Below are 27,728 nucleotides of genomic sequence, written 5' to 3' on the forward strand. Positions count from 1 at the left end.
TGGTGGTTTTTTTTTATTAATATTACAGAGTGGCACCTCTCTGGCTATGGCTGAAGACAGAAAAGTGGCATAAAAGATAATTTCCTGAGGACATCATTCTTCTTTATTATTTATAAGGATTTTATCAAATTGACATCAGCTCTCTAGTCTAACAGCAGTCAGTCAAGTTATTTTATATAAAGATTTGTCCGCTTAAAAAGGTTATGATTTCATGCTGGACAAGCTCCATTGCATTCTTTAAGATTTCACCAAGGATTATTCTGACTTTCCCTATCTGTTTTTAACTAGTTGTCGTTCACTCACGTCTCCTCTCAGCCTAGCAAGTGACAGGGTTTGCTCATGAGAAGTTAACAGAAGACTAAACATGCTTGATCCAGCTAGAAAAATTTCAGGTATAAATATTGTGGGGACTGAGAAAGAAATACATTCAGCTTTGCCTGAACTTGTTTCTCCTATCTGTACATTGGCAATTGCTTCAATAGCCATATTTTTTCTTTATCTGTACAGCTCTCCCTCACTATATTGAATTTTTGAGGTGTCAGATAAGTAAGAATTGTAGACATAATTGTATTTTCCCACTTGCTTGTTGAGGCACAGAGCAGTGTCTGCATGAGAATGAGGAGAAACCTCCATAAAGGAGAGCCCCAGGACGCAGCCATCCTTGCTGGTGACAGTAAGGTGCAGCCCACTGCCTGTCCCCAGGAGCGTGCATGGTTAGGACATTTGTGTGCCTGCCCAGGAGAGCGCAGCAGGGAGCACAAGGCAGGTGATAACTTTGGAGAAGAGGCAAGATCTATGTTTGTTTCCTATACATGGTGAAGGAGCTGTTCTTGCTGTGAAGTCTCTGCAGGTAACCTCATGGTTAAAGGTGCATAAACAATATACACTTGCCATGCATAATTCCTGGAGGATTAAATTTTTGCCTCAATAGAAACAGCTCCTCTCTGCCCTTCATGTTCAGAGGAACAGGGGAGTCCAAAGAGTATTTAGATTCAGGCATGTTCCTTAATTTGTGCCATATCTGAAGAGGCCTTATGGCCATTAGCCATCTCTTACGAGCGATGATGCCTGCACAGGCCAATCTTCCTTTCTTTTACTTTTATGATCTGTTGTGTTGATGGGTTCAGGTCCTTTTTATGTATGCACACATTTTATCAAAGGGTTTGTAGCCAGTATATTCCTGTCTATTGCTTAGCTAGGGCAGGGAGGGAGTTCTGCCTTCTTTTAAGAGCTAGAAAATGGGATCCACATTTAACCTGAGTGCCTTTGAATATGTAATAAGGTTCATATCTAACAAAAGAGTTGTAGCTCTGTGTGTCTCACTGGGAATAATGCAGATTTCTCTTGCAGAGATTTTGTGAATTGACGAGGACAATTCGTGTCACACATCAGTGAGAGCTATCTACAAAGTAGGGAGCCAGGCTGAACTTCTGGCTACGTTGTTCCGAGTTCCTCTTTTGACATCTGATAATTTTTTGTGGGAGGGAAACTCAGGAAAGACAATTGGTAAAAAAATCTGCTGCTTTGCCAAAAAAAGAGACTCTCCTACAGTCTCAGGTAAAACACCAGCTTGAGAGAAGCTAGAACTGCACATATCGCACCTATGTTTAGTCTCTTAAAAAATGCTACTCATGTGAAAGCTACTCATGTGGCACCTTCTGTTTATCATTCCTCACCCTTGGCAGTGATCCTGGGGAAGTGTCTGTAGTGAACTGGGCATATGGTTCCTTCTGCTAGGAAGAGGTTTCAGTACGTTATCTCACATTCTGGCACTACCCTGGATATTTACCTTTAATGGCAGGTTCTAGAGATTAACGTACCCTGTGTAATAACGTTTTGGTTCAGTGGGAGTGCATGCGATGGAGACTCGAGGGAGGTTTGGTCTGTGAAGCAGCTGTCAGCAGCACCCTGCTCTGGGTTATCTTTGGGAGAGCTGTTAGTGCTAATATGGTCTTTCTGGTTTTGCTGGTGGGATCTTGGTGCTGGGAGCATGTGTCCCCCGCTGCAGCAGGAGCTGGCTCTTTGCAGCAGAGGGGAGCTGTGCTGTTTCGTGCCCGGAGATGCTGGCCTGGCTGGGCTGCACAAGGGCCAAGCATCCGGGAGCCTCCAGCTCTGCCAAGGCCTTCAGTGCCAGTCCTGGGAATGTTTCTGCACCCAAATTGTATGGAAAGCTTTGTTCATTGTTTTAGTATTATTTAAAAATGTGCATACTATCTATGTGATTTAAAAAAAGACTGTTTACACAAAATATTTTGTATCTTAAGATGTGTGTACTGTAAAAAGAAAAAAAAAGGAAAGGATGAAAAACGATGTTTTGCTACAACTGTCAGAGTGACTGCATGTCTGTATCATCATCCACCGACCGTTTTTCCTCAGGGGTCTCCCCGCCATTCCTGTGATCCTGTCAAAAGCATAGGGAAGCAAGTGAATCCTTGTACAGTCTTGGGAAGAAGGTTTTGTGCCTTAAGAATGGGACCTGCTTCCCTTCTATTTATTGTGTTAATTTATACAGTGATTACTGTGGAAATGTCTCTTGTATTTTTTTTTGTACATAGTTTACTGTTGATTTTTGTAAATAAGTTTTTCTTGTATATAAAGTAAACATGTTTCTGAGCTTCCAGTAAAGATTCTCTGTTACTGATTTCATTGTGTGAGTAGGGCTGCAGTGCCTCTCTGCTGGGAACTGGCTAATAAAAATCTGTGCTGTGATAAAATGGCTTTATCCTGAGTTGCATCAGAAGTTCAGACCTGTTCCTTAGAGAGGAGTGAAATGGTAAATGTGATTGTTGTTGATTAGTTTTGTAGACTTTCTTCGCATTGGTTTAATTTGCATGAAGTAGAAGACATCATGTAGTTTATTTTTATTAACTGTATCTCTGCAGTGAGCAAAAGTAGAAATGTTTTAAACGTGGTGGTTCTACTGCTGCTCACCCTGATCATAGCTCCACTGTATGCAAACCCCCAGCTAGATGGGATACACTCTCAGAAACTCAGCAGGGTATTTATCAGTTACCTCCGTGTGCGTGTAGACCTCTTAGTGGGTGATGTGGTATGACCACGTCTTCCTGGTCATGGTGGTGCAGAGCCATGATGAGAGGGAAGCAATTGATCCTCTATTTCACTTGGCCCTCTGTACATTCAATTTATTGCAGGCAGTATATATGGTAGCTGGCATAAGTGAAAATGCATTTACAAAAATGTGGGAGAAATAAGTTTTCTCATGAAAAGTAGAAATTGACGGCCATAAAATGACACCTGAAAACTTGAAAGTAAAAGATTTGGAGATGTTTGGATGAGTAGTCCATGGATTGAATTGTGATGAGCTTTGTCTTCCATCTGTACAGATTGATGTGTTTGTAAGATGCTGACAAGAAACTTCAGCAGATTAATTTAAACTGAGAATGATCATAGTGTTCCATAGCACTGTTGCAAAGTAAGTTGAAAGTAACTTATAATGGTCATGAATATTTCCTGTGTGAAAAAGACTTTTGTACTTGATAGTTAAACTGAAGGAATTACTTTGTGTGGAGGGAATAGTTTACGTGACAGGAACGTAAGAAACTATAGTAATGTTGTATACTGTTGCAAGATGAAAATGGTAAAATTGATCATTAAAATGTTGATTACCTAGTCCTAGTAATAAGGAGAAAATAAGAATTATTGCATTTGCTCACACATGCACCAGACCTGAGTGTCAGGCTCTGCATTAAGTAGCAGTAAATAAAACGTGCAAAGAAGCAGCAGCAGAGAGACAGAAGATACATTTACTCCTGATACACGTAATCCATTTTGGTGTCTTTTTTTAATTTATGTGCAGAAGCCAATAGCAAGAAACTCTTTTCCCCACTCAGTGCATCATTACTGGGATATCAAACCTCCTGCTCAGAGCTGACAGCCTCTTGATTTGATTGAGAACTACCTAATGGATCTTAGGAGGATGGAGTGGGTCGAGAGGGAGGTGTGCTGTAAAAGATCTTGAAGTACCAATCAGGTTGTTTTTTAAAATATATTCTACTGCTGTTTCCCTTGTCCTAAGTGTTGTTTGGTTGGTGGTTTCTTATGGTTTTGTTTTTTTTAATACAGTGTAGTGTCAGGAGAGTTGAGGAGATCTGCTCCCACTGAATGAGCAACACTGCAAATGAACAGGTGTAGAAGCAGCCCTGTCATCCAAGCCTCCAAGGACCTTTTCTTTTAAGAAGAGCAGCCTGAGGAGACTAATATTTCAGTTTGGTTTCCTAGGGAAGCAAGGGCAATCTGGTTTGTTTGGTGCTGTGTGTCAGCCTGTCTTTCCCCTTTTAATGCCTGCCTGCAACTTACTGTCTCATTTCAGATGGTTTATGCGGGAGATGGCTCACAGAACATTACGTTTCTCCAAGTCTTGTAAGAAATCAGTACTCAGGATGAGAGGGAGACCTTGGCAGTGCTCTTTTGCAGGGAGAGGCTGCAGTGTGCATATAGGAAGTAGGCTTAATGCTTTGATTGCTCAGTGAATTACTCAGATTTGGGCTTATTACAAATTAAAAGCTGTTACGGTAAAGTAGGAAGGACTGATGGATGCTATGCAAGATTGATTGCTAAAGGGCTATCATTGTGAGGCCTTTTAGCTTTGCCGCCTCAGTTCTCCCCTGTATCACAATTTACATCTGTCTACAATTTATTTAATTTATGGAAAATTACGTTTTAAATTACAATTCCAATTTGAGAGGAGTGATTCAGCACTTCCTGTTTTCAGGTGTTTCAAAAACTTCATTTTTAGAAGAAGTCTGTATCATTAATCTCAGCTGAAATTCTTTTATGGAATGGCTGAATTGAGGATAAAAAATATATCAGTAGAGCTTCACAGTGCGCATATCTTCCCCAACTGTAATTTGCATGCTGCAATCATTTGGGGTTTTTTGGTTTTTTTAGCAAAAGTCCAAAATGGATGAACTTTGAAACATAAACCTTTGTGTATTTAAAGAGGGCTTGTTTTCAAGAAAGTCCATAGTCAAGTTTGCAAGAGAAAAAGAGAAAAAAGTTTTATAAGCAGCCAGAGGCCTCCTAAACAGTGTCACTGGATGTGAGCTGAGATCCTGGGGACGCCCACCTTTTCCCAACACCCAGTGGCGCACTTTCTCTGATGAAGGACCCCTAAGGACACACAGTTGGACAGGTAATTTGCATGACGATGTCATGCGCTGTACGACTTGCAGGGGTGCCGCTGCACAAATTGCTTTCAGAGAGGGAGGAACATACCACTTCATACCATCTCCAATGCAAGAAAAGGATTGTGGTTTTTCTCTAAAATGTTTATTATTCAAAATGCAGTAGAAGATTTTGTGCTGATGAGAGCTCATCCAGTACACCAAAAGATGCAGCATTTTAGTATGAGCTTCTTGCCCTGCCTCCTCACAGCAGGCAGCCGATGGAGCAGGCACTGCCTGCTCATGGCTGTAAGGAGGGTTAGTTGCCTTGGCCGTTTTGTGGTGGAACCTTTGATGAGAACCTAAAGTGGGATGACTCTTAAAAATAGCAGTATGTGTCCCTTCTGGGTGATTGCGTGCTGTGAGAAGGTGGTAGGATCTCTCAAGAAACCTCAGCATGGGGTGGTTAACACTTGCAAACTAAATATAACCATTTCTAGTTGCCAGAGAATCAAAAAAAAAAAACAGTTTTGAAAAAGGCGGAGTGGATACCTCAGCTGTTTCCCTTTTCTCCTGCATGCAGGTAAATTGTCAAGCTCTCCCTGAGCACTGTTTGTTTAATGACTAGAAAGAAAGCACTTCATGTCACTCCAAAGAGTAAATATCTGAAGTTATGGATTAACTAAATTCCAGCAGAGCTCATGGTGGAATAGATCACGCCGATTCACACTGAATAAAGCAGTAAGTGCTTCAAAAGTATTGTAGTATTGTATCCTTCGGGATTTCAAAGTACATCTTGCTTTAATGAAGCATAAAGCTTGTAAAAAATGTCCAGTGACAAGGGGAGGATGTCAGGACAGACAAGGTATGTTCTGGGAGAGCTGCTGATGGGTTAAAGGGAAACTAGCAAACCAGTCTGGAGGGCCTCTAACAAACGATTGCTTTGGAGCTGGAATCAAGAGAAAGTTGTGGCACAACACAGCATGCAGTGAAGGAGCTAGCTGAGCTGTCTGAATAGAAACTGTCTGCAGCATGAGGGTTGTGCTGCAGCTCAGCAGTGCGCTCCCCTTCACACCTACCTCGTCTTCTTTAGGTGACTCCTGCTGCAGTATGTGGAAGCTCGTCACTATAGGGGTGCTGCTGGCTGCCTGCTCTTCACAAGTCTGTAGTACTTCAAGTAAGTTTTCATTTTAGAGATACCCTACACCCTTTTCCAGTTGCTGCAGGTGTGTTTCCTGCTCCTCTTTCAGTCACAGGGAGTGGCTGGAATCATTCCCATTAATGGGGTTTGGATTCCTCTAGCAGGGGTTCACAGACACAGTGCTGGGCTGTGATGGCTGCCTGGTCACAGCCCTCATGAGCCCTGCGAGCTGTCTAGAGGCTGGAGCTTGCTTCTGCAGAATAACACTGACAGCCCGTGGTTTCTAGTGCAGGGTCTCTTGCTGTGCTAGAGAGGGGCTATTGCTCTGATAAGTGTCCTTTGGGAAGGACCATTACCAGTTTTCAGACAGCTTTTTTTCCTGCTTGCGCTTTTCCATTTTTGCTTCCAGTATTTTACAGCAATAAAGATGCAAACCAAGTCCTGAAAATCCAGAAGCGGGCAAACTCCTTTCTGGAGGAGCTCAAACCGGGCTCTGTGGAACGTGAATGCCTTGAAGAGCAGTGTGACTTTGAGGAGGCTAGTGAGATATTTGAAACTAAGGAAGCAACAGTAAGTTGGTTTTGTAAGGATGAGTGTGGGACTTTTAACCAGTCGTTTGTTTTCCTAAAGTACTGCAATCTAGGGCATAGGAGATCTTGCTGTCAGCGCAGAACATGCATCACTCCTGACTCCTAAGGTATTGGCATGGTTTTGAATGGAATTGTGTTACAGTGATTGGCAAGTTACCACCTGTATGGGCCACAAAACTTGTCTGCTCATGCATGTCCCATCTGATCTTATTGTGAAGTTTAGGTCCCAGACAGGTAGTCCCAATCCCTGCTTGACCCCTTTGGCTATTCTTGCTGCCACTGAGTTTTTCCCAGTCCTTCCAGTCCTTTGCCCTCTGTTGTCCATTTGCCAGCCCTGGCTGCCTCTCACTGTATCTCACCAGTCTCCCACCTGTGCCTGGCAAACATTTATCACTAGGTCCTCTTCCCTTCTCCAAAACTCATATTTTCAATTGGACACTACTTTTATTGTTAATGTCACTGATTCCTGCTCCTTTCCACACCCAGTTGTGTTGGCTTGGACTTTTTCTTACTATGTTAAGCAGAGTAGGCTTGCCACAAAGGATGAACCAGTCCTTGCTGTCCCTCAGACTCCAGAGCAGAGTGGGGTCTGTCTTCACAGTACCAACATTTTGTCTAACTGGGCACAAATTAATTGTGTGCTGAACAACACAGGTGATTTATGTGGCAGTCAGTGACAAGAAAACAGAGAAGCTGTGGGGATATTGAGGGGTTGTGGCACTGGTGGGCCTGCAAACAAGACTGGGGGAACTGTGCTGAGTACGGGCAATACATGAATGTCTGGGTGGGCCAGTGTTGTTGGTTTGTAGTGCCAGTTACTACTCTGTCAAGAAGAATGAGATGCTGTTGACTGAGGTGCTGTGCTCTGTTGGCCAAGACCATGACACACTTTAAATCCCTCACTTGTTAAAAATTTGCTTCTAGCCTTAATGTAAGTTTTGTTTCTCCACAGCGAAATTTTTGGAGCAAGTATGTAGGTAAGTGAAAGACTCCTAATCACTGCTCTGTGTTTCCTCAAGAGTAACTAGTAACTAACCTTCCTGCTGCTATGTATCATATACTGATTCAAATTATCATTCTCTCTTATATGGGGTGTGCAAAGAATGTTTTCCTATCCTATCATACAAGCAGCCTTCCTAAAAAACTTGAGGTGCATCTGTGCCTATCATCAGTCATCTCCCCAGAGCAAAGGCTCTGGTCATAATGTTCTAGGCCTGCCTGATGTGGTCCAAAGAGGAGGCCCGCCACTACTCTTCACTTCTGCAGTAACCTGCTTCTCTCTTTCTGCCCCAGGTTTTGTTCTTTTGTCCCCTTCTGCCCACTCTACTCACTCTGCAACTATAATTCAGAACCCAAACAAATACCCTTGTCTCTGCACTAGCGCCATGGAGGTATCACCATTCAGTGACAGAAACCGTGGGTGATGCTTGGGAATCTGGGGAAGGTCTGTTCGTGTTCACGTTTGCTCTGTGAGCTCTGTATGATTCAGGGACTGAGTTTTCCTGCCTCTGTTTCAGATGGAGATCAGTGTGACCCACAGCCTTGTTCCAATGGGATCTGCAAAGACAATATTGGAAAATTTTCCTGCATCTGTAACAAAGGCTGGGAGGGGGTTTTGTGCAATTATGGTAATGCTGCCTTTAATCCACTATAAAATATCATTCTTTGTGACAGGGATCTCTGTATAATAGGGATCAACACTTTTGTCATTGCACAGTGTACTTGCTTTCTTTACTAATGTGATTTCTCTTTTACTTCATGTTGTGGCAAAAGGATTATCTCTGTTTATCTGAAGCAAAATGAACTTTGTATTGTCCTAAGAGAGGTTTGGAGATCTGAGATATCTACATTTTACAAAAATACTAGAAATAATTCTGTAAAGCAGGGTTTTCAATTACTTTAGAACTGTCAGCACAGAGATAATGGTGGGGTTTTTACAATACAGGGGAAAAAACAATCCACGGCAGATATTTGATTGTCATTACTGTGACAATTTCCTCCTCGGACAAAGGCTGGATAGCATATTTAATGACGAGCATGTATGTCATGTATCATCAACACTTTACACTGTCTGACTTGCACTCAGTGACAGTGAATTTTCTGTTTTCCAGTCTACCTGCCCTGACAGTAGTCTGTGTTTTCTCCATCTCCCCACTGTCTTATTCTGGACCAAGGTCTGTTTGCCATCTCAGGGTCTGAGTGCCATTAAAACCCACAACTGTCATCCCAAATCCATTATCAGCTGTTGCTCACTTGAATCACAATGTCATTTTGTCACTTTACCTTCCTGTGACTTTTTTGCTTTCCAGCTTCTCATGTCTCTCTTGCTGTTCATTTTTTCTGTAGAGGTCATATACACCAACTGTTCTGTCAATAATGGAGGATGTGAACATTTCTGTAGGGATGACCCTGCCAACCAGCGCCGCTCTTGCAGCTGTGCATCTGGATATCAGTTGATGAATGACCATGCCACGTGCAAACCTGTAGGTAAGGAGAGGCTGTTAGTAGTCCAGTTTTGAGAGAGGATTATTTAAGCATGAAGTAAGAGGGTTTTATGGGAGAATTGTCTGCAGTGCACTTTGTACTAGTTTTCAAAACATCCATTCTGTGCAGAGTAACTCTGTGCCTGCGTTTCCCAACTCCATGCCCACTTTATGGCCTTTAACCTGTGTTTGCCTCGTGGAGACCTACAGGGAAATCAGGAAACTGCCTCCCCTGCAAAGCACTGAGGGACTTCCATGAATCCAATGAATAGTATTGCCTAAGTTAGAGAGATGGAGGGAATGCTTTAGAAAGAGGTTTTGTATTGGGTGATCTGGTCTTTGCTACTTAACTTCTCTGCCTCTCCTGTAGTGGAGTTCCCTTGTGGAAGAGTGAAAACAGATGACATTGAAGCCAAAGCAGGATTCAGTGTTCGGCTCATTGAGGGAAAAGCAGGAAGAAGGGGAGACAGCCCTTGGCAGGTAAGGAGAAAAGAGTTTTTCACCATAAATAGTTCAGGCTCTTCCTGAACAGCTCTACCTGCCTAGCTGCTCCAGAAGGGCTCCTACATTACTACTGGTGGTGTCATGTGGGGCTAAGCTTTTTCAAAAGCAACCCAAAAATTGGAGTAAGATGAAAAAATAGTTTATTATCTGTTGGGATCCTTGACTTTGTCACTGTTGCTAAGTTTTTACCTTACCTTGCCAACAATGTTGAGAGAAGGTAGTGATGATACTTACGTACTCTGTTGCTCTGTTCTGGGGAAGGCCACTTAGTCACTGCAGCTCGTGTTGCGTGATACACGGTCCAGGTACTGTAACAGCCTTACGGTGGGACTGTGAGATAATCCCCCATTTTCTGCATAGATCTGTTCTTATAAGCCTCAACTGTCATAAGTTCATGTTAGCAGATTTAATCAGCAAAATATGCCATAGCTTTACTGAGCAGGTTGGAACATCACAGAGAGAGGGGAGACCTCACAGAGCTTATCATGGAACTAGTAAATATATATAGTCAAAGCCTGGGGTTTTTTGACATTAAAGGCCCTTTTACGCCGTAGCATGAGAGTTGCAACCTGAGATGGCACACTCTTTTCTGGTGTGCTGTGGACATAAGAATTATCCCCTTTGAGCTCTGTGTTACAAAGCTTTGAAGTACTGAAGCATTTCTTTACAGTGATCAGCATCATCCCATGCTGATTTGGATTAAGCCAGCTCTCATTCAGGAAGAATATTAAAAACTTTTTTTTAAGTGTTCCACAGAGATTTTATTTATAGTGCTTTTGTTCCACTGTAGAGCTTTGACTTCAGTGAATGGGGCATGCTTTGCTGCTTGAGGCATCTGGACATTTTGCAACCACAGAGAAGAATGTGTACAATATTTTGTGAGCCATGCTGTGTGTGGTGTCAGACTTCTCTTTTTTTGTTTCAGATTATGCTGCAAAATAGCAAAGGGAAATTTCTGTGTGGAGGTGTTCTCATCCATCCATCTTGGGTCCTAACAGCAGCACACTGCACTGAGGCAGCAGAGGGGCTCAAAGTAAGACTTGGTATGGAAAAAAAGTCTCTCCCTGTCTTTTAAATATAACTCATTCCCAAAGTTTATCATCTCAGGAGAAATACCAACAGGTTATGAAGACAAAAGTCCTTCTTGGTTGTGGGAGCAGGTTCTCCAGGAAGTATTAAATATACACCTTAGCACAAAACAAAAAAGTTTAGTAAAATTCTGATTTCATTTGAGCCACTGTCAGCCTTACTGTGGAAGTGAGCAAATGTCTTCTGAGCACTACTGATTGTCTATAAAGTAGAAAGACTTGGTCTCTTATGCTTGTGTATTTCTGGTGATGAAAATATTCGGTCATCCCAGTACTGAAAAAAGAAGTCTTGATCCCAGGAGGAGAATGTCACAGTGCCTCTTCCTGCCTTTTAATACATTTGAACACCATTACTGGTGTATCAGCAGAGAAGGAAGAAAGATGCTGCAGAATAGCAACACTGCCTTTACTGGCACAGCTGCTCTTAAGCATGAGAGAAAATCTATGACAAGTACAATGCTGTTCCTAAATAAACAGACAAAAATAATTAGTGTTCCAGTCACACTTCAGTAAAATTCCTTTTTTTTTTTTTAATTAGTGTTTTCTGTCAACTGTTGGTGACAGAGGCATAACAGGTCAATTGCTTTCTTTCTCTGTTAGTGAAAAGATAGGTTGTTCCCAGCAATTTTGGAAAGTCTTGCAAATATATTGTCTGTATTTGTAGCCTTGGAAATATACTGTCTATATGCATGTTCCTTATACGCTGTGGATGTGCAGGTATTTGAGAACATCAAGCACTTCCAGTTAGTAATTTTCTTCCCTTTTAAGTGATTGCCAATGTGTATGTTTAGTTTTAGCGAGGCCCAAGAAGAAGAAAACTGTGCAGTTTGCTTGAGAAAGGATCTTAGAATGTTTTAGGGGGAAAAACAACTGTCAGATGTAGTGTCACATGGTCTGTGGTGCTAGATGTAGCTTTGAGTATAGCTTGAAGGGGATAGGTCAGCAGGAAAATGGTAACTAGGGGGGGTATTGGGGCTGCACTTAAATTACTCCACCCGGGCCTCCTACTACAGGTCTTGGTGGAGATCTGTGCAGTCTGATGAGCTTTCAGCTGGGATAGCCATACCCAGAGATCTGACTGCCACAAAGAAAGAAAGGGTGGGATCTGGCAAGACTGTTCTGTCCAACTAAAAAGTGATTTTCAGTGGGTGAAGAAAAGTGTTGGCACTTGAGAACCCTGATTTGAGAAGGGGTTTTTTTGTGGCTTAAATGAAACTCAAGGATATCTCGCACATAAATTCAGGGTGAGTAGCCGGAGTAATTTATAGTGTAAGGATGATCAACACTAGGAGCTCGAATTTCTCACACTTTCCTAGCTGATCAAAAGCCCTTCCTTATTAATAGAGGAAGAAGCAAGCCATGGACTGAGAGCTGTGACACGTGAGAGGAGAACCCTTCTCATTCAGCCATGATCAGTATTACTGTGGTGAGATGGGAAACCACAAAAGGGTCCTTTACTGTGGTATGAGAGTGTGTGTGCAGGACTGAGTTGACCACAGCCTGAGACTTCAGCAAGAGAGAAGAGATTCTTCTGCAAATGATACTCCAGGTCAAGCAGAAGGGAACCTTTTTAAGACCCAGCCTAGCACCACATGGTTCTCCTTTTACATGTATCTTTTGGGCATTTTGCTGCCACCAGAAAAGCAGTTCTAGTTGGAAAAGTGCATACTCTAAACCCTAGAGTCATCCAATGAGATACCTGGAAGAGAGTTTTGAATGGAGGCATTGCCCTGTCTGTGGGGGCAGGTGTGAGCTCCATAGCAGTAATGAAGGTGTCAGGCTGGGGTACCCAACACTGTTCTGGACTCATCCCGCTGAAGCTCTCTGCTTGCCTTCCATAAAAGCAAAACTGGAGGGGAAACTTGCATCTAGGTTTGCACTCATGAGCTTGGGGAGTAGTCTTGTAGCAGGATTCACGTGGCTTTTTAGTGTCTGAAGTGAAAAGTTAGAGTAGCTGAAGCTTTGGAAGATGGATTTGAGAACAATCCAGATTTCCTGTTTGTGTCTCTTTTTCCTGCATCTCCAGCTTAAGAGCATCCAGAAGTGTGTTCAGAGCTCCAAGAAAATAGAACAGATAGACGAATGTAATGATTCAATTCAAAATACTGTCTCTCCCTTCACAGAACAGGTCTCACACTTCCATGTTTATGTACTTCATAGTTAATATTTTTCTACCAGCAACAAGATTATAGTGCTCCTTATTGTGTAGAAAGAACTAGATGCATTTCGCACAGTCTCTAGGTTCAGTACATCCAGGTGTGAACATGACTTCTGGAATTTGAAACTCTTAGGGTGGGTAACTAAACTGAGAAAGGAAGTATTCATGACCAGAAGTCAAAGGGTCTTCTCCTGGTCTGGGCTTGGGGGAACTGTTGCTACAATAGCCCTGGTGTGATAGCTTGTTCATAGGTGTCTCAGGATATAGACAGGTGGTGGCTGTGCTTGTATGAAAGCGTGTGAAGCCTAGCAGGAACTATGCTCCTACACAGCTAAACTGCCTTCCTCAGAGATCATCTGACGGTGTTTGAGTCCAGGGCTATTTCTGAGGCCTAAAGCAGAGTTTTGTATCTCTGAAGATGGGAACAACGCCCTGGCCCTTATCTGCCAGTCAGCTCCCAGCCACAGTGGCTGCAGAATGGGTAGCAAGGAAATGTACTCCACGGGTGCAACAGCCACTATCACCACAAAGAAGAGAGGTTGTGATGGCAGAAAAAAACAGATCTGTGAGTGTGGACTTGATAATAGCAAGTCCTTCAGGCTCTGGTACTACTTAATGTAGATGCCCATCAGAGCAGCTTCAGCTGTCTGCTGTGGCCATGTATGAAATGTCCATTGGCTGTCTGCAGAGGAGAGGCTCAGAAATGATTGGTCTGGAAGTCCAAGATCCAGAGCTGAACTTAAGGGGTCTTTGGAGAATCTATTTATGGAACTACTGTGGATCATAAAGTCCTGACACTCGGAGACACTGACTCCATAAAGAAAAAAAGCCCCGAACAGCTGCAGTACCTCATGGACAGGCTCAAGTGTGGGAGCTTCCACTGAAGCAAGTGAATTCAGAAGACCGTGGTCACTCAAAGTCAGAGCAACTTGGCTGTAGAGTTTTTATCTGGAGGGGTTCAAATAAGACTGAAAGAAGGCAAAAGTTAACAGGGGGATGGGGGAAAAAATTTGAAGGATAATATTGTGAGGCACACATTTGAAAAGGTGGTGATAAAGAGAAACTTCCAACTCGCCTCTAGAGAGACCAAGAAGGAAAACACACTTCTGTCACGCATGGGCAGAGGTGAGGTGTCAGCCTGGATATCCTGCCACCTCATGTGCTTGGATGTGTGCCTGCCTGCAGCTTGAATGTGCATAATGGACACTGAAGAATTGTTTTTATCAAGTATATACTGAAGTAAGCCTTGATAAGAAGCTTAAATGACAGCACAATTCAGAAATTTGAGCCGCTGATATTTATTCTTGGGGCTATCTCTTCACAGCCTATCAGAGAGTTCTGTCTCTGTCTTTCCTTTTCCAGTGTATCACAAATGACTTGTTCTTGCCTTTCTGACCCTTTTCAGCTTAGTTTCCTGCTTACTGTTCCATGACTGCTTGGTCCACAAAGTAGCCATGATCATGTAGCACAGCTAACAACTGAGAAGTCTTAAGTAGTCAAAAATTCCTTAAAATACAGATGCAACATTTCAAAAAGGAATAGCCATACCAGTCAGTCATCTTCATCTTATAAATCCTGAAGTTAAGTCATTCAGGCACATACAGCATGAAGCTCATGCACTGTTGTAAATGTCTTGCTTTGCTGTATGCTTGCTCTTCCAGCTTTTAATGCTGACTCCAAGAAGATTGTTTTCCTCCTGAAGAAGATCTCTCAAGTTACACAAGTGTATTGTAATATGAACACAACAGGGCATTTCAGTTTCTCAACTGATGACCATACCTCTAGGGTACTAATTCATTTAGCATTGTATGTATTCATGATTTAGGTGAATATGGAAAGTTGACAGATTTATCCATCTAGTAAGAACACTGTTAATCTATAACATAAAATGAACAGATGTCTGTACTATGAGGGAAGTAAAAACATGAAGTACAGTCCTAAAGCCCAGTGTAATCCAGGTGCTGTGGTGTTCAAGGTGTGAAGGAAGGTTCAGTAGCATCTGTCATCTTCTTGTTTGCTCTTCCAGGTAAATTCCACCGTCTCCGTACTGAGGCAGATGAGCAAACCATTTGGGTTGATAAATGTGTGAACCATGAAAATTACACCAAGGAGACCTCCGATAATGACATAGCCATGCTGCACTTGTCTGAGCCTGTGATGTATAACAAATACGCGCTCCCTATCTGTCTTCCCACCCGCAACCTGGCAGAACAGGAGCTGACAAGAAGCGGGAAGCAGATGGTGGTAACTGGCTGGGGCAGCACAAGTGATGTTAACAACAATTACTCTACTTTCCTCAGTTACATTCAGATCCCCATGGTTCCCCGGAACGAGTGTGCCCAGGCAATGAGATTTGCCATCTCTGACAACATGCTGTGTGCTGGGAGCTTAGGAGACAAAAAAGATTCCTGCAGTGGGGACAGTGGAGGCCCTATGATCACTAAATATAATAATACTTGGTTTTTGGTAGGATTGGTGAGCTGGGGTGAAGGCTGTGGAAGAAGGGAGAAATTTGGAGTATACACCAAAGTTAGTCAGTATCTTGAGTGGATCCAGCACCACATTGATGAGGCATCAGCTTCTTGGAAGGGCTGATTCTGATGCTGAGAGTCTGGAATATTGTGGCTGTGTGCTAGTGACAGTAAGCAGTGTAATGTACTGTCAGATCGTCAGTATTAAATATTGAGTATCCGTTGACCTCGTGTACTGTTTTCCTTGGTAACTATTTTTTTTCTTTTTTGCATTGTTTGCATTGGTTAGTTTCCAGGTTATGTTGTTGATTTGTAGCATGGTCTTACAGGCAAGAAGTAATACCCTGTTATGCTGAGATGGTGTACAGCATTGCGGAAAATGAGATAGTCCATAGTCAGACAACTCCCATCTTTGAAGTCTACAGTGACTGAATTGGTTGGGGCTGGGGGCAGGAGGGGACAGAGTAAAGTGTTTTATCAACCACTGTAGTGGTACAGTTCTGTCATTTCAACTTTACATATAATTCACGGTAACTGTTTTGGTTTGCTCTGTATTTGTATAATTTTTCTTTCAACACAGTGAAATTTTAATAACATCATCACTGCTTCCACTCATTCACATCTCGTTCCAGTACTCACAGAGTAAGTTGATTCAGCAGGTCACTAGAACATCTCCATATTTTCTATTCTTTGCACACTCAATGCCTGATTTTACCCCCCAGACTTCCTTAAAAGTCAGTGAGAATTATGATGTTATTAAAAAAAAAAAAAAGAGGTTTAATTCCAAGCTTTCGCAGGCTCTATTTATCCTAAGGTCCGTAAATCTCTTATAATTAAGCAAGCTAAACAAACACTTTTGTGCATTCTTATTCTAGTGAATGCAATCAGCTACAGGCAGTATTAACGTTACTAATATTTACTGATAAATATATGTGTGTGTGTTTGTGTTTGCATCTGTATCTGTATGTCTGTGTGTATATCCGTAAAGATAGACAGCACCAGTAAGTTCATAGCAAGTAGCAATAGCCAAAAGGAAGTTTAATACAACAATTTATACTTGTTTTTAATCTTAGCACTTAAGCCTGCTGAAGATAATTATTCTTGTAGAAAAAAAAGTGAAACTAACTCTGCCATTTGTGATATTTGTTTCCAACATCTCAATCAGGATTCGAACCCATATTTGGATCACAGAAAAACTTCAGTTTGCTCTTGTGATGGGACTGTTAAATGAAAAATATCTCAGGTACAACAGAATTGTGTTAGGATTTGTAAGATATTTAATATGGTGCCAGCAAAGAGGTTTAATACCTCTAAAACTTGTGAACTTAATCTTCTTGACTCACAGGCTGCTTCCATGCAAGTACTGAAGTTGATTCATGCATTAAAGAAGTAACAGGCTAAGGGCTTCATGTTGAAGGTAAGCTGAAACTGAAGAGTACAGTCAGGCATCTCTCTATGTCACTGTCTCTGTCTCTCTTTTCCTCTCCCCTTTTTTATTTGGGACTGGATCAACGAACATTAAAGAATAACACTTTGAGCAGTAGCCTTCCAGCCAGGGCCTGCGCTAAGAATACATGCTTCTGAGAAGACTGACGTTGCTACTCATTGAATTACAAGGAAAAACATTATTGCGTTCAAAGCCAGTAAAACATGGGTCTAATTAAAGGCAGAAAGCGCAACGTCAGTGAATAGCTGTGACTATTACAGGGCGGTATTTACCTTCCTGCAGGTGACTGCTGCGAATCCTCCTACACACTCACAGCTCCGCATATTTGAACATAGGTTTACAGAGCAGCTTGTGTATTTTCCAGATCAGTTGGTCTTACCTACTGAAAGATGATGGAGTGTCAGAAATCTTCTCCTAAAAATTCCAGATTTTCTTGAAGAAATGTATTGCAAATAAATTACTTTTATTGTTGGAGGGTGTTTTTAAGGACTTTTGGTTTTTTAAATGCACATGCGTATGTGTGTGGAAACACACCGTTTTCTTCTCTTTTTGGATTTCAAATACGTTTCATAGAATCCAGAAGGTTGTCTCTCCTCTGTCAATATTTGTAACCGGTTAATGATCAACCTCATAGTGTACATCCAAATCTCTCTTCTGTCTTCCCCTAAAAAATAAAGAAAAGAAAAAAGTGAGTATAATTGTCTGGTTCTGTGTAAAGAGAATGCATTCTGGATCCTGTGTTTTTGGAAAAATGATACAGGTAGCAAAGAGGTGTGTGCTGTAAATTATTTGGCCTGGGAAGGTAATATGAGGAAATTCAAACTTCTGTCTTGTTACTTTTACAGCCAGGTATGTGGTGGATGGTTTCCTCATTGGGATTTGCGCGTACGGTCTTATTTGACAAGACCATCAGTAATTGCACAGCAGCTGCCGTCGTGAGAAACTGCTGGCTGAAGCTCAGCCCTCAGCCTGGGGTCCTTCGCAGGTTAAACAAGGCTGTTGCTGGAACTGCCTTCTGCTCAGTCTGGGCCTGATTCATGCCTCCCATGTTCACCATCGCTTTTTTATTATTTCTGTGGGCTTTGGATCAGATCCTGCACCACATCCTGGGCTCAGTCAATCTCTGCACGTTGCCTTGGGATTCCTGTTGTACTGTGCAGCATCGGTGTGACTTAGAGACACAATAGACATCAGATCAAAATGACCTGAGTAGAATTTGCTTTCTTTGTCCCTTCTCTTGTCCTCTTGCTTCTACTTCAGCTTCTTTGCAGGCTAATTCACCCTTGTTGTTTTTGTGACAATATACCAATTTCATTCTTCTTTTCCCTCTGAAGAAACTCAGCTGGAAGTCAGCGTATTCTGAATGCTCACTAAAATGGAGAGCAGTTCCTCATGTGTGATGTTTCTCCTACTGATGTGCTCCATCAACAGCAGCTGTCCATTTTCACATTCAGGTAGGTACTTCAGAATTACTTTTTTAACTTTATTGTCTTACTGTGGTTGTCTTGGTATTTAAACTAAAGCTACGTTTATTTTCTGTCCTGTGGGTTGAAGAAACACTTCTTGAAATGCACAAGAAAAAATTAATGTATACATGTATATAGATAGATTTCCAAGATAAATCAGTCTGTCTTAACTTCCTACTTAGACCACTATCCTGTTGAAAAGTATTCTTGTGACATTGAACCCAAAATATGAATTATTTTTGCATGGCAAAGTTTTCCAATTTGGGAAGCTAAAATTAGGCACTTCCAACGTGTTCTCAGACATGTTGATTTTACAAGGTTTGGAAATGGCTTCAGGGAGCTTTAGCACAGGCATGAGAACGTACAGGGTCTTGGGAATCATTGACTGTCCTTGCAGAGGAGGAAGAGCAGAAGTAGAAGTGGTATCTGCAAAACAGAAGGCTTTACAACAGGCATATCTGTATGGGATACCTACTTGCAATGGGTGAATCCTTTAAAGGTAACCCCAGAACTCAAGGGTTGGTGAAGGGCAGTTACACTGATGTAAGTGAAAGACATTTTCCCCGTTACCAGATAGGAGGATCTGTTCAAAGCTTTTCTCAGCTAAGAGTTTTTGTAGGCTGTTTCTAATTGCCTAGAAATTAAGCAATTCAATATTATTCTAGAATTTCAGTCATTGCTATAGATACTGATCCTGCAACTGCAAAGAAATGTGTGTCTTTATGGTCCATCTCCAAAACTGGGTTCTTTGTCAGAGTGTTTTGACTTGTCTAGGACACTAAACCATGACTAGGAAAACAGAGCGCTGTGAAGTGAACTGCTGTACGAATTCTAGTAGGCTTTGTCAGGATCACAAAGTGATCTTTCTTCTTAAAATACTTCTTAGCAGCAGTTTTTCAGTTTGTCAGATGGATGGGGTTTGGACATAGGGCCACATTTCTGGAGATTTAATGAAACGGCAAAAAGCTCCATCTTCTCTAGATAGTGGAGGCACATGGTGTCAGTACATCCACAAGGGCTGAGTGAGCCTTCATTTTCCTTCAGAGCATCCTGGCAACACTGCACTTAGCAAGAGGTGCCGTAGCAAAGGCTTGCTGTGAAGCAGCAGGGGTGTGTGGGAAGGGCCTTACTGCCATATTCCCTCTTCTGGACACTCCTCACTTAATTTCTTGGCAGTAATAGCTCTTAAGACATTGCAGGAGGAGGGCAGATAGCTTAGTGAAGCAAAGTGGAGATTAACTAAATCTAAGTACAAAACGGACACTTTATGTATTTCTCCTAATGAAGAAGCAGTGTCTGTCCTGCTGTGGCCACAGTAGCCCCCTGGAAAGCCCTGGGTCTCCATTACTGAGTCTCTGACAAAGCTGACACCAAACCTCTCTTTTCAGCTTTATTTCCACATGCACACACAGCCAGGTGACTAATAATTGTTGTGAATCAGGATGGTCAGGCAGAAAAATAGAACCAGCCTCCAAAGAAGAAGCTGCAATACTCTTAGGAATAAAAAATCATTTCTGCAGTAATCTGCAAGTCTCAGTAATGTGACTTTTGATCCACTAAAAGAAAGCTTAAACTACGAGTGTCTTTTGTTGGGGCACAGACTAATTTCTACGCAGATTTCTGCTCCCCTTCTTTATATTGTTTACTCAACTGAAAGCATGCATGACTGTGACTGTAATGATGCCAGTTTGTTGTCTCCCAGTATCAACTGTTCAATTTTGTTTTTCTAGTGTTTATGAGAAAAGACGAAGCACACGAGGTGCTGAAAGTCCATAAACGTGCTAACTATTTTCTAGAAGAGATTCGTCCAGGGAACTTGGAGAGGGAATGCAATGAGGAAAAGTGTTCATTTGAAGAGGCTAAGGAGATCTTCCATTCGCAGGAGAAAACGGTGAGAGGCTTCATTTTAGGAAACACGGAGGACAGTTAACAGTGAGCTGTAAGTAATCTTTCATGGCTCTGACAGGTGTGTACCTATGGATTCTGCAGCTTGGTAATTGGGGTGGGTCACTCAAGGCACCTGTGAGATCTTGCTTTCTAAGCAAGTGTTCAGTTTGTTGTGCAAATGTTAAAACACAGTTCCTGTTTCTGTGAGAGCCTCCATCCAGCAATGTGATTCTGATGCTTTCAGAGGCCATGTGCTTGATCAGACCCCTCCAAATATAGAGGAAGATCACCTCATTCCCAGGGCCCACTAGTGTCCAGCTGGGAAGCAGAGCTGCAGGCATTCTGCTGAGCACCTTCTGTTGAAGCGGGAGTTTGTACTGCAGTTTTAAATGGAGGTTCCTAATTTCTCTTGTACCTGGCCCGAGTTGCTTGGTGATGTCTCCCTTAGCAGATAGTGCAGCGCAGTAGAAATGGCTCTTCAGGACCCTGCATTGACACATTTTGTGGGGAGAGTGGGTGTCACTTGAACTCCTAGACTGGTGCCACAGACCTTTCACTGGCTGGAGCATTTATGGATCTAAGCTTCCAGTTTAATTTGCATTCCAATACAAGCCAGTTTATGCACTCTGTGGCTGGTCCATGATGCAAATTAAAGCAAGCTGCGTGGTGCTGATCAGGAGGTCTACTCTGAGAATGTATTTTATGCTTCTCATCAAAATGTTACTAATTTGCATGCACCCTAAACATTTTTCTAAATTATATCTTCAGTAACCAATATAACCACTTACTGATTTGTTTTCTTCATTTGTGATATCTTCTTGCAGGTGGAGTTTTGGTTCCATTACAAAGGTAGGTAAAAAAGGAATTTTTTAAAAACCTATTTCTCATGTCCCTTCTGGATACAAAGAATTATGTGGCAGTTTAAAGCCACATTAACAGCTTTAATTCTTGGAATTACACTATGCCTTGTTTCTTCTTCTTAGGTTTAAATCCATGTAGTACAAATCCCTGTAATAATGGTGGAGTCTGCAAAATAAGACACTACAATTACTTTTGCATCTGCCCCCCCAGATTTGGAGGAGACAACTGTGAAAAGGGTGAGTACAGGAACAGACACATGGACATTCATTGTGAAGGAGGGATTAAGGCTGGAATTTGCTCTTTGGATACTTGAGCTGAACCTTGGCACAGGCTTCTCACTGAGGTTATCAGTGGTGACTCTGTCTGTCTGATACAGAACTGGCGGGTTGTTAAAGATTCATACATGAGAACAGTGTTTTGCTATATGACACGTTGGGGCACCGCCATGACAGCAACTGTAGCTACTTCCAGCTCTGCTGTGCGGAAGAAGATGGGTAGCAGCACCTCCTGTCATAACAGCAGCTGCAGTTCTGGGCTCCTGCACTCATCTGAGTGGGCCCTGTGGAAGGCATGTGGCCACCTCCCATATTCCCCCAGGAAAGGATGGTGAATTACCTCTTTTTATCATTTGAGAGTGATAACGAGTCTAGTAACTCCTGCCATAGACACCTGCACTGGAGATAATTCATGGTGTGGCGCTATTCTCTTTTTAATTTTACTGAATAAATGCATCAAACAAATTAGCCAAAGCTTAGTGTAAACAACAAAAAAAATTTGTATTTATGTTATAATATACAAATGATGAAAAATTAAGTAGAAAAGCTGCCTATCTCTTAGCAGATTTTTGGTCCTGAAATACTGTATCTGGTATACAAATGACTGAAGCGTTGTCCTGGTTTTGGCTGGGACAGAGCTAGTTTTCTTCTTAGTAGCTTGAACAATGCTGTGTTTCGGTTTCAGTACGGGATTTGGTATGGAGAACGTTGGTAACAGTAACACTAATGTTTTTGATTTTCACTGGAAGTCAGTGTTTTGCTAGTCTGCAGGTGCAAGATCTAGGGGGGAATGAGGAATATTAAAATTAGTAACTTAAACTGGCATTTGGATAGGCCAGTGGGATGTTCCATATATTAATTAGAGTCTTGGGCTCTCACTTTTCCTGGATTGTGATTTCAGTTTTTGGGATCATTATCCAAGAATGGGCCAGGCTTGCTTGGAGGGTGGTGAGCAATTGCACTGTGTATCACTTATTTGCATATTTTCTTGTTATTATTATTCTATCATTATTATTTTGGGTTTTATTTTATTTCAATTATTAAATTGTTCTTAACCTACAAGTCTCCTTACCCCTCCAATTCTCTCCCATGTTCTCTGTTGGGGGAAGAGTGAGTGAGCAGCTGTGTTTGGCTGCAGCCAAGTGAAACCACATGAAATTACAGCAGAAGCCAAACTGACGTGGAAGCTCTGAATCATAAGTAATTTTTTTCCACCCTGAGTGCTTTGTCAACCTTTTATTTTTATAGTGAAGCAATTAAACACAATTTAAAAAAAATATAACAATGTATTAAAATCTCCATCAATTTCTCACAGGCTCGGCCCCCACCAAAATGCCTGGTACATTAAATTTGTCATCAAATAAAAGATGTGCGGACACATCAAAACTGGATGCATTTAGAAGCGTTTGCTCTTCCAGGCATTTTCTTGCCCCTGCGCTACAGGCAGAAAGGCCCAGAGCCGAGCTGTGGCCTCAGGCCAAGGCTGGCAATTAAGAAAATGGTAGAAACAGGTGAATGTCAGTAGACAGAAGGCAACGTGTTTGGTTTGCTACAAATCAGCGTGGTTTTTCTGGAACCTCTTACAAGAGGTAGTTCCATCTGTTTCCCTGGGAGATTTTTTCTTTCTTTCTTTCTTTCCTATAATAATAGTGCTAGAAGCTGCGCGCTGCTTAGGGTTCGTGCACAGCAATAATCAAGTGCATGCCTGTCTGTGTCCATGGCAGAAAAGTTGGAATGCTGGTATAAGAACGGTGGGTGCTGGCAGTACTGCAGAGACAGCGGCAGCGCCTTTCAGGTTCTATGTTCCTGTGCAAAGGATTACAGCCTGCATGAGGACGGGAAGAGATGCGTGCAAGCAGGTAACGCCTGGTCAGCTCAGAGTTACTTCAGGTAAAGAGCAGATTTTCAGGCGCCATCTTTTCCTCATGACTAGTTGCAGAAGAGCTAAACACACTGTAGCTACTGCAGCTTGCACTTAGTGTATGGAAAAGATCTCTCTTATGTATTGTTTTGTCTATTTGTTTTAACTTTTAAGGTGCCTCTGAGTCAGCTGTCTCCTTAATCCAGTGAGCACATACTGGGCAAAGGGGCAGCAGTACAGTCTGGGGTGGGCCTGTTCCTTCTCACAGCAGCACAGACATAGCTCAACTTAACTGAGTTATGAAGCTAAACTGCAGCGTTGGAGATGAGGGGACATGAGAAGGGTCTTTAAAACTTTGTGTTAAGGCGTTCTGTCACGAGGGGACCACTGGGGTTAAATTCTGTCCTGAAGAGAGCCCTGGGCAGACCGCTGCTGGGAAGCCAGCCTGCCTGCTGGCTGGGGCTTGGAAGAGGCACAGCCTGTGCTCGGTTTTCAGTAATTAGCTCTACACACCTTGGTCAGCTGATGGCGAGGATGGGTGGTGAAAGTAGAATCTGACATCGAGATACCAGACTTGTTCCTGGGCTCTTACAAGAGGATTAAATCCCATTCTTGGACAGGAAGAATGCTGATTCTGTGTTGGAGTTTGACATGACACCACACCCCCTAAATGTTTATTTCTGTCTTTCCTTCCTCCAGCACCATTTCCATGTGGCCTGATTAAAGCCAGGCAGGCTCTGGAGGAAGAGTGGCCAGGGCACAAAAGGCTCCCGAGGGGACTGAGTGAGCATGGGGATGATGTGGCCAAATGGAATGAGAGCACGGAGGGCACAGTGAGACAAACTGAGCTGGAACAAAGTGCTGCTGAGGAGAATGAGACCCTAAAGGATGCCTCTGGGCAGAGCACACACATGGGTGAGGCTGGACAAACTGAGATGGCAGAAGATGCTTTCAGCTGGAACAAGACACTAGTGAATTCTGTTACCCAGAAGCCGCTGGGGAATGGTGCTGCTGGGCAGGAGGTGGGTGTCCCTGAGCACGATGAGGCGGTGGAGGGGACTGCCAGGCCAGGCAGCCCTGGGAGTGAGCTGACCCAGGGCCCTGCAGGGCAGAATGAGACCACAGCACCTGGTGTCAGGCAGAAGGAAATGGTGGAAAATGCTGCTGTGCAGAACAAAACAAGGGCCAGTCAAACCATGCATGATGGGCAGCATCAGAGCAGTGACTGGGGAAATGTTTCAGACACGCCTCAGCTTGCCCAGATAAATGTCAGTTCTACTTCAGCGCACAATGACTCGAGGATAACTGGAGGAACTTTGTGTCATCGTGGACATTGCCCCTGGCAGGTAATACTTTTCATCTAGTCTGGCCATAAATACACCTGAATGTGTTCTTGCCTTATCATTACTGGTTCCAGCTGCAGCCAAGTTCATCAAGCCATTACAAAGCTTTTTTTCAGGTTGAGAGCAATCAACCCATGTGTAGTTCTCAAACTTCTGCAGGTCTTTCAGATAATACACATCATAGTTGCCATATTTATCACTCTCCCCCCATCCTAGATGTATGAGCTTTGTTGATCTCAGCTTTCTCTCTTAACTACATCAATCAGCTCTTGTCCTGCTCTGTTATTCAGGTTCTTTGTCTCTAAATGTTCTTGGTGAAAAGCTGTGCTCCGATTCCTTTTGGAATGGCTGATGACATTTTTCACAAAAAAAAAAAATAAAAATTTCTATGACCAGGTGAGATTCTTCATTAGAATGCTGAGCGTATGGTAAGGAACATGAAACTGAGAGGGCTCAAATGTGAAGGCAAGTGGCATGTGGCAAGTAGGGGCACCTCGCTGAAGTGCTTCTTTTATTTCCACAATCTTGTTATGGATTTTTTTTTAAATCTTGGTTTTGGGCTTTAAATATGTGTGTCCTTATTTGTTATTTAAACTGTCTCTGTTAGCTCAGTGTACTGTTACTGGTCATGGGCCCGTGCACAGAAAGCTAACGGACTGGTCTGAAAAGGGCAGGTTACTGTCAGTCTGGTTTACTGGTGTCACACAAAAAGACTTTCCCACTCCCCACACTGGGAGGTGTGTTACAGGTGGACAAACATGATGAGCCTGGGCAGCCCATGCTGCAGTGTCACTGCGAGTGAAGTGTCTGGGTTTCTGCTGTTCTATGCACTTCTAGGAGGAACAGCAGCTGGTTTCCTTTTGAGCAAGTGAGACCTGACTTTGGGCCGTCGGAATGCTGCCTAACTCCTAGAGTTTCCTCTTGAAATGAAGACCATCAATAAAGTTTTAAATTTTCCTTACAACAGGCAATTTGTAATTGAATCTTGTATTACATATTTTAACTTTTTTTTCATTCTAGTTCTTCCTAAGCTAAGACTCTGTCAGGTAATTTTCAGGTAATTTTTCTTTGTTAATTTTTGCTGTTTCGTTCTAGCACTACTGACCAGAAGTAAAAGCATCGATTGTACATGGAATTAAGTCAGAATAGCTTATGTAAAACACAACCTTACTCCAGGCATTAGACCAGGGTAGGAGGCCAGGCTGCATCACACCTTTTCTCACTACTTGCTTAACTTCACTGAAACTGCAGAGTACCAATATTTAAGCTTTTCCTTCAGTTTAACAATGAAATAACAGGTTCACAGAGGAGTTTAATTGAAGAGATACGGAGCTTCTCATTCTGAAGAGACAAGGCAAACACCTGACACTGAACAGCATATTTTTACTTCTCAATTTTCTACTCTGTAGCTCATTCCAAATTTTATTACACTAAAATAACAAGGAAAACTATCCATATTTCTGCATCTCCACTCTTACCTGCACTTTCCCTTGACAGCTGGGAGAACGAAAACTCTTTTCTGTTCCATGTTCATGTAGACAAACACCACTCTCTTTTTTAGAGTACCAATGAAATACACCTTGTGTTATTGTTATCCACCACCCCCAAAAAATTTGAGCCACATGAAAAAAAGTCATGCTTGTTTCCTTAGATGAATGCCAGACACCACAGCTCTAATCCTGTTGCATTTGTCAAGTTTAGTTCATCATAATATTCTGCTCTATTGTCAGAGATGTGCAATCATTTTTATTTTATTACTGTTTTAACATCATCACCTTTGCTTGCTGCACTGCTGTCGTTACTGCATTTTCGAGGTGCAGAGCCTGACAGTGTGTGAACACACCTCACACAGCGCTGGTGACACATCCATCCTCATTTTTCATACAGGTTTTAATCCGCAATAGTAAAGATCTTGGTTTCTGCGGAGGGAGTTTAATCAGCAGTCGCTGGGTGGTCACTGCTGCTCACTGCCTTGATCTCGTCAGACCACACCACGTTACTGTAGGTGAGTACAGTTTGTGTCGTGTGTGAACGCTGTGACACAGCCAACCTGACTCGGATTTACAGAGTGCTTACTAAAAAGCAGGGACAGTATTTACTGTAAAATCCCTACCCTGGAAGCCATCATCACTGTAAGTATCTAGTTATCCAGTCAACACATTGTTTTGCTCTTAAAGGGCAAACTGGTAAGCTTGATTTGCAGGATCACAGCTCTAGCATAAAAAACTACTGCTAGAGAGCAGGATTTATTCTGGTCTGTGCCTTCTCGCGACAGAAGGTCAAAGCATTAATTCACTTCCTTACCTTCCTCTCCCCCATGACAATACCATATGGGCTGTTGACAGTTTAACCTTTAAACTTGTCATGACTACAGGAGACTTTGACAAATATCAAAGAGAATTCAAAGAACAGAAGATTGATGTGGAACGGAGCTGGACACATCCACATTATGATTCAAATGACTACAACAGTGACATTGCCTTGTTGTACTTGAGCAGTGATGTTATTTTCAATGAGTATGTAATTCCCATCTGCCTCCCAAGCCCCAACCTTGCTGCCCTGCTCTCTGAAGAAGGCAGAATAGGGATGGTAAGTGGATGGGGTGCCACTCACGAGAGGGGCTCCACTCTGCGCTTCCTCATGAAAGTCCGGCTGCCCATTGTAAACATGGAGACCTGTCAGCAGTCAACAGACAGACTCATCACTGATAACATGTTCTGCGCAGGCTACAGCACTGAGGCTGCGGACGCCTGCAAAGGGGACAGTGGTGGCCCTTTCACGGTGTCTTACCACAACACTTGGTTTCTCTTGGGGATTGTAAGCTGGGGTGAGGGCTGTGCTGAAAAAGGAAAATATGGGGTGTATACACGAGTATCCAACTACATCCCCTGGATTAAAGAGATTGTTGAAAGCGTAGCACATTCAGAAAACTTTTCCATTAACTTTTCTTAATTACTATCTTTAAAATCAGGGACAATTCTATTACCACAGTGTTTCAGTCTAGGGCACTATGCAGTTCCTGTCCTTCAT

At 42.5% G+C, this 27,728-nt stretch overlaps 2 protein-coding genes across 2 annotated transcripts; both read left to right on the forward strand.

Moving 5' to 3' along the window:
* The first annotated feature begins 5,988 nt into the window (after nt 1-5,988).
* LOC104525030 (vitamin K-dependent protein C) lies at nt 5,989-15,682 on the forward strand. Its single transcript, XM_010168078.2, has 9 exons — nt 5,989-6,008; nt 6,215-6,300; nt 6,674-6,834; nt 7,807-7,831; nt 8,372-8,482; nt 9,201-9,341; nt 9,708-9,817; nt 10,767-10,884; nt 15,114-15,682. Exons 2-9 carry the CDS (start codon nt 6,234-6,236, stop codon nt 15,680-15,682), a joined length of 1,302 nt encoding a protein of 433 aa, XP_010166380.1. The 5' UTR covers nt 5,989-6,008; nt 6,215-6,233.
* A 1,284-nt stretch (nt 15,683-16,966) lies between these two features.
* On the forward strand, nt 16,967-27,650 carry LOC104525032 (coagulation factor X). The gene is given in 10 exon segments (XM_029084976.1): nt 16,967-16,975; nt 17,851-17,854; nt 18,340-18,459; nt 20,202-20,362; nt 21,183-21,207; nt 21,342-21,455; nt 23,219-23,353; nt 24,055-24,701; nt 26,586-26,703; nt 27,073-27,650. Coding segments are annotated over 10 exon segments (1,911 nt in total).
* Nucleotides 27,651-27,728: the final 78 nt, after the last annotated feature.

This window comes from Antrostomus carolinensis, unplaced genomic scaffold (assembly GCF_000700745.2).
Source record: "Antrostomus carolinensis isolate BGI_N321 unplaced genomic scaffold, ASM70074v2 scaffold15295, whole genome shotgun sequence".
NCBI lineage: Eukaryota > Metazoa > Chordata > Aves > Caprimulgiformes > Caprimulgidae > Antrostomus > Antrostomus carolinensis.

What these genes read in the sequence shown, in the direction of transcription:
- LOC104525030 (XM_010168078.2), top strand. Translation starts at nt 6,234, where the DNA reads ATGTGGAAGCTCGTCACTATAGGGGTGCTGCTGGCTGCCTGCTCTTCA. An exon ending in ACAAGTCTGTAGTACTTCAA is followed by an intron (nt 6,301 to 6,673) that starts GTAAGTTTTCAT and finishes TTTTGCTTCCAG; the next exon opens with TATTTTACAGCAATAAAGAT. An exon ending in TTTTTGGAGCAAGTATGTAG is followed by an intron (nt 7,832 to 8,371) that starts GTAAGTGAAAGA and finishes CCTCTGTTTCAG; the next exon opens with ATGGAGATCAGTGTGACCCA.